Here is a 12,403-nt window from a genome sequence, read left to right on the forward strand (position 1 = left end):
CCAAAGGCAATGATGCAGAAAGTGAAGAACTCCACCTACTTCTTCAGTTTCAAATTGATCAAACATGCAATCAACATGCACAAATCATTGCTGGTGATTGGAATGTGAAAGTTGGGAACAAAGAGAAAGGATCAGTCGTTAGAAAATGTGCCCTTGAAACATGTATGAATGTGCTTGACACAATGAATGCATGGCTGGTTATAAGAGCGGTAAGAGGCCCCTAATAAAATGATTTTTAAAAAAACAGAAAGAAACCAAACTTGACCAATAGTTACCATGGGTGCAGGGAAAAGAGTGGACTAATGTTGAAAAGGATATTAATAATGTGTACAACACAAGAAGTAAAACCCACAGCACTGAAAAATCACAAAGAACAAGAGAAGCAAACGTGTCCTTAGTGACAGAAGCCAAGCTGGAGATCTTGGGATAAGTTTCCACGTCACAGACTTGGTGTCACTGCAAGCAGTTTCTCATGACACAGAAGTGACTGTACTCGTAGAGTGTGCCGCGGAGCTCACAGGAGTCAAAATGACCGTGTCTGAGAAAAGAGATGACCGTGTCACCAGGGCCGATTGTGGCAGGACCACCCAGAGAAAGGTGACCCACAGAATGTGGCGAGGACTATCATTACCATCACACGCAAGCAAACTGTTGCTGAAGATCATTCAACAACATTTACCACAGGATTTCAACAGGGAGCGGCCAAAAGTTCAAGCCAGATTCAAAAAGACACCGTGGACTGAACTTGGCTGAAAGCAGAGAATATCATAAAAATGTTTGCTGGCATTTTACTGATTATAAAAAGGCATTAGAGTACATGGATCATAAACTATAGATAACATTTGGAAGAATGGAAATTCCAAGATACTTGTGTTCCTGTGGGTCCTGTACATAAGACGAAGAAAGAGGCAGTTATACAAACAGACCAAGGAAATAAAGCTGGGTTAAAACCAGGGAACTCCCAAGTCCTTCCGCCTTCCTGGCTGACAAGTGAAGGGGACTTGACACACTAGCTAATGAAAACCAAAGACGGCAGCTTTCAGTGTGTACTGCGACCCAATGTAAAGAAAAACAGAATCCTCATAACTGGACCAGTAGAACCTATCAAGATGAATGGAAAAAAGACTGAATCTGTCAAGGATTTCATCTTGCTTGACCCACAATCAATGCTCATGAAAGCAGCAGTCAAGAAATCAAAGGACGTATTGCACTGGCCAAATCTGCTGCACAAGACCTCTTTACAGTGCGGAAGGAGAGGATGTCATTTTGAGGACTGTGGTGTGGCTGCCCCAAACCATGGTCTGTTCAATCACCTCATCTGCGTGTCAAAGTTGGACAATGGATGAGGAGGACCAAAGAAGAATTGATGCCTTTGGATGATGGCGTCGGCAAATGATATTATATATATTGTGGACTGCCAGAAGAACAAACAGATCCGCTCTGGAAGAAGTACAGCCAGAATGCTCAGATGCAAAGACGGCAAGAGCCTGTCTCACACTTTCCAGCTGATCAGGAGCGAGCACACGTGCTTGGTAGAAGGTCAGTGAGGAGGAGGAGGAGGAGGACCGTCACGGAGATGGACTGGAGCAGTGGGTGCAAGGTCACGGTGGTGAGGAAGATGAGGGGGAGTGCAGTGCTCTGCTCTGTTGCACAGGGCGGATGGGGCTGGGAGCTCAACCACGGACAAGGTCCTCTCAGGAGCATCAACGATGAGCGCTACACTGTGACTAGACTGGCTTCCAGAGATGGTGCCACGTCTCTCAGAACCCCGTGAGCTTTCACGAAGGACCAACATGACGGTGCAGGCTGTGGTGCTGGAGTGAGAGCCCAACAACAGTGTAAAGCCACAAGCGCATGTGTAGCACAGCGCTGGGCGGTGTCGCCATCGGAGCGTGAGGACAGCCTGTCCTGAGGGGCATGGACTTTCCTCTGGGGTGATCACCACCGCCGATGCAGCTCATGGTCTGCGCACAGGCGGGCTCTTCACACGGCTACGAAGCTCCAAGAAACATTAACCAGCGCTTGGTTTCTTTGGCACACTGAGCTTGACAGCAGGACACAGAGTGTTTCTCTGCTCATAATGAGTGCCAGGTACAGCGAGCCCGGGCCAGGCCAAGTGGGCGACTAGGCTTCCCCTTCAGCGACAGCAGCCTCTTGGCAGTGAAAGGAAGCCTCTGTGGTTTCCGAGATTCCTTCCTACAGGCAGGAGGGGCAAGGCTGCATGGCCACTCATTCCGCTCTGCATGGGGCGAGGGGAGGGAGCCATGCACTGGAACTGATGCTGCAGCACCCAGCACTAGCCCCGTTTCAGGGAGTGCCCAGCAAGCCAGTCTCCTGTGGGCCAGTGTGGCGGGCCAGGGGCCGGCAGATTTGCCAGAGGAGCCACCCACCGCCATGGAAGCTTGTTCCAGCTTTACCAGCGGAGGGTCACGAGTGACTGCTGGGCTGGGAGGTCCTGACCCCACACGGCATCCCTGCCTGTACTCATACCTGTGCATCCCTACCTACCAGCAACCCCTCATTCACATCCCCGTGCACACGCACTATTGAGTGTCCCACCTGTCCTCCCAGCAGCCCGTTTGCTGCCCCTCCTTCCTTCCCCACAGGCGGCAGGGTTTCCCTTTGTGCTCATTCCCAACCTGCTGACGGCTCGGGTGTGGGGTGGCATCAGTGAAGCCCGAGCCCCAACAACCTGTTGTGGCAGAGGTACATGCAGGGGGTGGGGGGGGGGGGCTTGCTCTCCATGACCACGGATCCTGATAAAGGCGTCCAGCTGGGGCTTCAGAGGCAGCATGGGGCAGGAGCTCCGTGTCCCTGTGCTCGTTACTGTCAGACTGCGAGTGAAGCCAGGGCAGAGCCAAGCTCAGACCCGGTGTCAGCACGCTGCCGGTCAGCGCCAGTGAGCCCTGCACCGTGCAGCCGACCGCTGCGTTTCATGCACTGGTGCCACAGATGTGTCACCATGGCAACATCCCTCATTTCAGAGCTTACCGGAAACATGCACTCCAATCAACCCTAATTACGCCACATTGCTCTCTCATCCACGGAAGGAAGCTAGAAGGTGATTACTGGGAGAAAGACAGGGTTTTACACACAGAAAGAATCAGAAACCCACATGGTGATGCCACCCTGCCCTACAGGGTCATCTCGCCCTGAGTCACAACTGACTTGATTGCAGTGAATTTGGGTTTTGGTTTGTCCTCCCCTCTGCTGAGGCAAGAGAGCACAGCTGCCTGACAGACAGCCCAGCCCCACCCTCAGAAGGCCTGCCCAGTAGCTCTGCGTTGGGTCTGGTGCCCACTGCTCTGTGCACACAGCCAGATCTGGACCGTGGACCTGGAATCTGGCCCCGTAAACAAGCACACACCATCAGACCCATCCCTGTGGGGCCTAGAAGAAAGGGGGCTTGCAACAGACAGCCCAGCCACCCCTCCATGGGGGTCAACCTGTCTACAGGAGGAAGGTGGGGAGCAGGAAGACCTCAGGGACCAGCAAAGGTCACGGTCGCTACCAGTTCCCACGGTGACTGGACCAACGGGAGCACACATCCCTCCCTCCAGACCTCTCGACCCTGAAGCTCCTAGGAGGAGACCAGTCTCACCTCTCCCCTAGACTGGGCAGAGGGCTATGGCAGAAGTGGCCAACCAGCAGGACCACACCCTGGGGGCTGGGCCACACATCAAGAGGGCATTGCCCGGCATACATTAATAAACAGTAAGTAACATTCAGCACTGAAAGCTTTGTCTGAATGCACATTCTTCTATCAGCTACTGTGATACACGTACTGTTCTGGGAGACAGTAATTACAGTAATGCACTGCCGGGTTTGAAATGTGCAGACGTGACATGGATAAACAGTAACAGCCCGCTGCGAGGAAGATGGACTAGAGCTACACAGGACTGACAGGCATCGGCTTCTCACTGGAAGGAAGTACTACGGAGGAACAAATCACGTGCGCTCAGAGCAGCCACTAGGGCGATCCGACCAGCTCCCCAAAGCATGAAAGTCATTCAAGGGCTTAACATATGACAAGAATAGTCATTCGATACAAATGCAAGCAATGAAAAAGGATTGATGAAAAAGTCACAACATATATAAAAGAAAAATGGCAGCCATAAATCCCACTATATCAATAATCATGTTAAATGTTAACGAATTAAAGATTACAACTAAAAGGCAGAGACTATGAGACTAGATAAAAAAAACCAAGATCTAAGTATATGTTACCTACATGAGATACATTTCCATTCCAAGATGCTAACAGGCAAAAAGGATGAAAAAAAGATCTCTCATGCCTAAAGCAGGCATTAAAAAAGGAGTGATGCTCCTATTATCAAACAGCGACTCAAAAGCAAAAAAAAGGCACTAAAGATAGACATTTTATGATAAAAGATCAATACATTAAGATAAAAATAATTTAAACATATATGCACCTACCAACAATTCTTCAAGGTATACGAGGCACAATCTGACATAAGAGAAGCAGGTCATTCAGCTGTGACCGTGAACGACTTCTCACTGTAGGCTGTGCCTCACTCTCCGTCATGGAGAGAACACGCAGACGATGAATAAGAAAAGATACGCACAACTTTGTGCACGCATTCTGCGGAGCACTGCAGCCAGCAGCAGAACACAGACATTCTTCCCCATGTTCGTGGGGCTCCCAGTCTGCAGACCACATGCTAAAACAGCTCAAAATCATACAGAGCACACACGAAGACCGTAATGGAGTAAATGGAATCATACAAGGTACACACGAAGACTGTAATGGAGTGAAATAAAATCATACAAAGGACACACTAAGATCGTAATGGAGTAAATGAAATCACACAGAGTACACACTAAGATCGTAATGGAGTGAAATGAAATCATACAAGGTACACACAAAGACCGTAAAGGAGTGAAATGAAATCACACAGAGTACACACTAAGATCGTAATGGAGTAAATGAAATCACACAGAGTACACACTAAGATCTTAAGAGTGAAATGAAATTATACAAGGTACACACGAAGACTCTAATGGAGTAAATAAAATCATACAAGGTACACACGAAGACCGTAATGGAGTGAAATGAAATCACACAGAGTACACATGAAGACCATAATGGAGTAAACGAAATCATACAAGGTACACATGAAGACTGTAATGGAGTGAAATAAAATCATACAAAGGACACACTAAGATCGTAATGGAGTAAATGAAATCACACAGAGTACACACTAAGATCGTAATGGAGTGAAATGAAATCACACAGAGTACACACTAAGATCGTAATGGAGTAAATAAAATCATACAAGGTACACACAAAGACCGTAATGGAGTGAAATGAAATCATACAAGGTACACACGAAGACTCTAATGGAGTAAATAAAATCATACAAGGTACACACGAAGATCGTAATGGAGTGAAATGAAATTCATTTTTGGCATTTCATTCCTTAATGGTACTGGATGAGTATTGTTGACATGTTCACTTCCTGGCCACTTTTTCTGGAATATAGAATTGCAACAGATTTTTCTATATTGATCTTGCCAAATTAGTTTATTAATTTCAGTGAGTGTATATAAATTCATTTGCATTTTCTATGTACACCATTTCCTAATCACATGTTTTTTCTCCCATTTGTTTCTTAACCTCACACCTTTGTTTTGGTTTGTGTCATGGTATTGGCTAACAAGTCAAACTCTGTAAGGCCTAAGAATGATGGCAGAATGTGAGAATGTGGTTTTTTTTTTAATTGTCTTAGTCGTGAAAAAATCTTTCCCTGTTTTCTCCTTCAGAATGTTGTTCACTGTAGATTGCTCGGGCGTACCCTTCTTCAAGTAAAATTCACTCTTCCTGCCACTGAGTCCAAGCAGTGGCTCCAGAGGACCGGGAAGAAATGTGCCCGTGGGCCGCTGAGCCCGCACCTCTTCATGGGGTAGAAAAGCCGGTCTTTGCCGGTGACGTCCACTTGATCTTGCGAGCTGCAGTCCGACATGCACCCACTAGCCCCATGGCTGCTCCAATCGGAATAGAGGAGTCCCTTGTTATTCCTACTAGAACCCAAGTGGTACAGGAGCTACGCTAGGTTGTGATCTGCAATGTCAGCAGTTCAAAACCAGCAGCTGCTCCTTGGGAGAAAGACTGGCCTTTTGACGGCCATGAACCGTTACAGCCTCGGGAACCCCACAGGGGTGGGGGTGGGGGGTTGCTATGAGTCCTCACTGACTTGGTGGCAGTGAGTTTGGTCTTTTGGTCTTGTTATTCCTAATCTGCTAAGTGTGCGCGCAGAGCGATGGTTACTGCAGTGAGGTGTTTGGAGCCTTACTTTTGTCATAATGCAATGCTGCAGATGAACCCAACTGATTGCCAAATTCAAACACTCATTGCACTTGTGCAATAAACCAACTTGATCCTGAAACATTGTGCTTTTCATTGATTACATGTTTCTGTTGGTTCTTCTTCATAATGTCATTGTCAGGTTTATGGTCACCCTTAGAACAACTTGCAATGTTTTGTCTACACTCTGGAGGAGTTTGTATGTCTAAGTATTTGGAGAACTCATCCTTGTTTACAAATTGTACTATGTGTGTTTTCTCTTTAAGTAGTAAATTGAAAAAAAGACAGTAAATATTCTTTCTCCAACTGTTGAAATAACATGCTTAATGTATTAATGAAGTAAATGATATTTACATATTTACATATTTTCTGATATTAAGCTGCTTCCTAAATAAATTCTACTTAAGTGTTACCATTTTTATCTATTGTTAATTTGGGCTACCAATGGTTAATTTAGGACTTCTTTCATGAAGTGCATGAAAGATGTACTTTAATTTTCCTCCATAGTTTGTCCTTGCCTGTTTCCGCCTGAGCGTGTGAAAGCGACGGGACGCACCTTTGCTTGTCTGTCGTCACAGAGCACGTGCAGACTGGAGGATGGAGGCCTTAAAGGTAATAGGAGTATTTCTAAAACCAGGGCTGATGGTGTGTACAAGTTTACATCGAACTGCTTTTCTTTAGTGGTTTTAGAGGATTATTAAAAGAATTTCTGAGTCAGCTGTGATGGCTAACACTATGCTGGGCACTCTTCTACTACTCATGCTACTAGACACATTCTCGGACACAGCCCTTCTGTAAAGTTGTCCCTTTTCGCATCTGTAATGCGCGCCCCGCCCCGCCCCACCCCAAGTGATCCCAATTACTGCCATCAGTGGCAGGCTCTTTTGGTCAAGTTTTTTAAAGGGCCAATTGGCTTTATCTTTGTTTACTGTGTCACTAATTTCTATTATCTTCGACAGCATCCTTACACTCCTTTGGGAACTACTTTACTGTTCTCAAGTTGGCCATTTAGATGATGAATTTCCAGCTCCTGAAATCCTCTGATTAGCACCCTGGGAAGGGGGTGAAGCTGGGAGGTTCCCACAAAACCCTGCTGCTGTGCATCCACAGACAGCAATCTTACTATCATTAAGCTGTAAGTATTTTACATTTCCCTTGAACTCTCTTTTGACCCATGTATTATTTAAAAGTGAGTTCTTCAGCTTCCAAAAGCCATCTCTGCAATTCGCTTCCCAGGACTCTAGGTGGCGCAGCAGGTGCTCATGCTGCCGATGGAGGTCAGGAAGGGTGGGGGGGTCAGGAGACAGTCTGCTCCCGCCAGATTCACAGCCTGGGAAGCGCTGGAGGCTTCCGACGCTGCGCCACATGGTCACTATGGAGCCGAAGGGATTCAACAGCAGCGGGCTGGGTATGAAGTTCTCTTAATCATTTAAACCTTGTCATCAATAATTTCAGCGTGATCTAATGTGCCCACCATTGGAATCTGGTGGGTCTTCACTCATGTCCAAGAGTGTGTAAATCTTTGCCAGTATGATACATGCTTACCACAGATATGCGTTCTCTAATGTTGGACTCCACCACTTGGTCACACTGTGGAGGCCGGAGTGTGGCCGTGACACCGAATCGATGTCACTGGTATTTCAAATGCCAGCAGGGTCATCCAACGTGAACATGTTTCAGTGGAGCGTACAGACTAAGAACAAACTACAAAGACTAACTTGGCTTCCCACTTCTGAGGAATGAAGTAGAAACAATAACAACAATTTTGAAATCTGAGGAGCTGATACCAAGGGCTCCAGTAGAAAGCAGGTGTTCTGAGAATGATGATGGCAACATATGTACGAATGTGCTGGACACAAATGAAAGGATGTAAGGATGGTGAAAAGAGTTGTATGGGCCCCTAATAAACTGATTTAAAAAAATAACAATTTTGGAATTGTTAAAAATTTCTTAAATGTCATGAGATTAAAATTTCCTGCTTGGCTTATAGGTAAATTAGAGACGATGAAATGTTCATTGTTCCTGTCTATACCTATTCTCCTTACTATATTTTTAGACTGTTTTACCAAAGCACACAACCATTTAGAATTGAACCTTGTACTACTGTGCAGTGACTCTTCATAGCATCTTTTAGTGTGGTGTACTTTGCTGATGTGAAAGAGGACATGGCACTTTCTTCCCGTTACATCAGTATGACCATCTTTTTTCCTTTCTTTTATCACAATTTCCTCACTACTCAAACTTAAACATTAAGTTGTTTACTTGTCTCTTTTTCAGTTTTCTGTAAGTTGAAACTTTTCCTCTCATCACCGTTCCCTCTTGAGGCTCCATGCCGTGGGAGTGCGTATGCACTGCCCTAAGGTGGCTCAGCCCTCAACTGTAGTGTGTGTGTGTGTGTGTGTGTGTGTGAGAGATGTGCAGACTGCTGGGCACACAATGCTGTGGTTGCTCCGCTACCAAGGCCTGGTGCAAAAGCACACACCTCCCTTGTAGGAGTCGGCGCAGGAGCAGGTCTGTCTGAGGGCGGAAGCGTGTTCCAGGTGAGGGGGACGCCAAGATCACCTGAATCAGGAGCTGTGCCCGACCCGTCCTGCACTGGCCCTCACAACAGACACCTGCATTGTTCTGACTCCATCAAGTGTTCGCCAGCACCACGCACCTGCCTGTTCATCTAGGCCTTCTCCATGTCCTGCACAGAATATGCAAGGATGTGGCTATGTGTGCAGCACAAGGCACACAGCTGCACATGTGGCTGCTGGCATGCTGACTTCTAGCCGTGTACTGCTGTGTGTACAAGCATGCACGTGCAAGCGTCTATGTGCACATTCACATGCAGCTGTGATTTCACATGCACACACCTCAGCTGGTGCGTCGGTTTTTGGCGGCACAGTGCTCCGAGTGTAACACAGACACATGTAGCTGTTGTGGGGGTTGTGGCGGCAAGCTCACGAGGCCCCGTGCATACCTGTTTTGTCTGTCAGCAGGTACACCAGGCGGCCCAGCTCCTCAGGGATGGTGCTGGTACGGACGACCGTCCCGGGGATATGCTCGTCCCTCATGATCATCCAGCCGTAGGCTGCTTTACCCATGTCCAGGTTCACGCGCAAGCTGTCAGGAAAAACACCACCACACTCAGCAGCCCAAGACAGGGCACCCTTTTGAGGAATCTGCCTAGTTACAGAAATTATCTTTAAATATTAAGGGGTCACACTGGCTTTCCGACTGTAGGTGAATTGGTCGACAGTTAAGTCAACACACAGGCTTGACAGCTCAGAGAATGTCTGCTGCATAACTGAACAGGCAGCTATCAGCAGATTCTGACTCGCCCGGACCCTGTAGGATACAGTGGGGGCAGCGGTGGGGTTTCAGGGGCTGTGCATCCTGAAGGAAGCAGTCAGCCAGCTTTCTCCCCAGGAGCAGCTGGTGGGATAGGACCACCACCTTCCAGTTAGCACCATGCTCAGTCCATGGCTCCACACGTGCACAACCCACACTCAACCCTCAGCCAGGGAGAGTCTGAGATGGAGGAGCAAAGGGCATGCTAAGGGGCACAGTCCAACAGTGCTCGAGGGAACGAGCCTGTTTGGAACCTTGACGGGTGTTAGCACTGTGTCTTTGTGCCCCTTCCCCCCTGGCTCAGAGGGGACACTCTGAGGGGCATGGTGCCCAGGGCTGACTTGTCCAGTGTGGGCCGGGGAAGCGTTCCAAAGCAGTGCCAAGCTGACCTGCGTCACTGCGGTGACTACCACCTTTCCTGTGCAGGTGCATTGCAGCCACAGGCCAGTGCAGGTCCAACAGGGGCTGGCAAGGGGCAAAGAGCGGCCAGTGCAGGTCCAGGTTACGAACCCGAGGTAGGGAGGTCCTCTGGTGATGGAGAAAGGAGAAAGGACCCCCGTTCATGGCACTAGCACTAAAACTGTCCCATCAATGACACCAAAAGTCAAGATAGACAAACTGGAGAAATCACGTTCAGTTTATCACAAAGAGCTACCCACTGACTATAAACGATGGACTGCCAGAAAACCCACGCCACCGCTGTGGACACGCCACCAGGGGGAGCAGCCCCGGAGAAGGGCGTGAGCCAAGAGAGAAAGAGCCAGAGCAACTGAGGCAGCCCAGCCTCACAGCAGCAACCGCCACCCCCACCCAGTGCTGCCAAAGCCACCTGACATAGAGCCCCAGAAGGTTGGGGAAGCAGACCGCTATGCCTTTCTCCCAAGGGGTCACCCGCCAGGCCTTAGCCCTGGGTAGCCAGGGCTCCTTACAGATGCAGAAAGGAACTCTGAGGAGTCCTGAGAAACCGCCCCCAGGCCCTGCAGATGAACCAGAGAGGGCTCCCTGGGCGAAGGAATGCCCCAGAACACCTTCAACTGCCCTTCAACTTGTCCCAGGCTGATGGGCATCAGCTCGCAGTCTGTGGAGGAAAAGCTGCTCAGGGGAAGGCGTCTCTCAGCATCCAAGGCTGGGGCGCCATGCAGGAAGCGGGAGCTGTGAGTGTGCTCAGGGTCACATTTTCTTTGTGAGTCTCTCTGGAGCAAGGGTTCTCCACCTTCCCAGTGCCACGACCCTTTCATACAGCTTCTCTTGTGCTAACCCCCAACCATAACATTATTTCCGTGGCTATTTCATCACTGTTATTTTGCTACTCTTATGAACCAGGCGACCCCTGTGAAAAGGTCGTTCAACCCCCAAAAGGGTCATGACCCCCAGGATGAGAATGGCTGTTGTAAAGCTGGTGAGGTCACTGCCAGCGTCTACACATCAATGACTGCCAGCAGTGCTCTATGAGCAAGGCCCTTCCTACAGCAGCACTCAACACACAGCCACGGAGTCGGTCCGACACACAGTAACCACCGGACTAGAGAGCTCTGTCTGTCTCCTGAGGGATGGCTGGTGGATTCAGAATGCTGACTTTGAGGTTAGCGCCCACCTGTAATCAACACGACATCTCCAGGGTTCCTGTATACAGTAACACGACTGATGAAAACAAAACCCGACATCTGCTATACTGAGAACTACAGAAGTAGATAAGGTCACAGACAGGCAATCTATTTTTAGTCAAAATAGGAACTGTGGCATTACTGCCAAGGGAGCTACTCCAAAGAAGTGGCAAAGCCCTGTGTGCTTCCAGATGGTGAGCTGGCCACGATGGCGCTGCACTGAGGAGTATGGCTGACCACAGGGCTGAGTGTGCTCCAAGTGGCCACTGCCCACTGTTGTGCATGGATGGCCAGCCCTGTGGCGTACTCCTCCCACCCCTCCCCGCCCCATACTAGCCGCTAGCAGCTGTGACACTCAAAGAGGGAGCGCCCTCCATGGCCCGCAGTGACTTTTCCTTGGCTCTGAGATGCCCTATATCCACCCCCGCCCCACCACCCGCTAGGGAGCACCTCTACCTGAAACCATTCACAGACATCCCTCCCAGGGAGGCTGAGTTTAGAGCCCACCATGGGCAGGTGGAAGCAGAAGTCACACTCATGAGTAGTTTCATCAAAAGCATCAACCTGTGCTGTGGAAGGAGGAATTCCAAATGGCGCTGGAGACAATGGCAAAACACATCTCCTGGCTCCGTGCAGCCGCGCGGCAGGACCGTACTGTCATTCCAGCCAGCATGGACAGCCCCCCCCCCCCCCGCCCGCCCCCGGGCAGCAGGATGGGCAAAGTGCAACACAGGTGTGCACAACTGCTCTCAGGGACACTTGTAAAACAATACCCCACATGTGAACCAGAACATGCCTACCAGGAGAGCAAACCTCTCCCAGCCCTGTCCTGGGCCCCGCGCTGCAGACACAAGGCTCCTGGGCTGAGCAGCATCCAGGCAAGAGGTGCCACGTAGAAGGGTGGGGACGGGGCTGGCACTCGTAAGATCGCCCTTTGAAAGACAAAGTGACTTAGATAACGTCAGTTATAACATTTTGATAAGGAGTTTCTGTAAAACTGTCTGTCTTACACTGTAAGCATCTTCTTAAAGACTCTTGAACGTGCTCAGGGCACTTAAGATAGCTGTACTTCCAGATGTATGTACTTTGCCAGACAAACCAAAATCCATGAGAAATACCCTAGCCTATGCCAAGTGCA

General features: G+C 49.0%; 1 protein-coding gene across 6 annotated transcripts in view; it reads right to left on the bottom strand.

Moving 5' to 3' along the window:
- The window catches only part of ATP9B (ATPase phospholipid transporting 9B (putative)), a 124,817-nt gene that overhangs the window by 23,501 nt on the left and 88,913 nt on the right, over positions 1 to 12,403 (bottom strand). For all 6 annotated transcript variants that reach the window (XM_075533098.1, XM_075533100.1, XM_075533099.1 and 3 more), the window contains exon 13: positions 9,291 to 9,433. In XM_075533098.1, coding sequence (XP_075389213.1) covers positions 9,291 to 9,433 — 143 coding nt within the window. The remainder of the gene's footprint in view (positions 1 to 9,290; positions 9,434 to 12,403) is intronic.

The sequence above is a fragment of the Tenrec ecaudatus genome, chromosome 15 (assembly GCF_050624435.1).
Source record: "Tenrec ecaudatus isolate mTenEca1 chromosome 15, mTenEca1.hap1, whole genome shotgun sequence".
Lineage (NCBI taxonomy): Eukaryota > Metazoa > Chordata > Mammalia > Afrosoricida > Tenrecidae > Tenrec > Tenrec ecaudatus.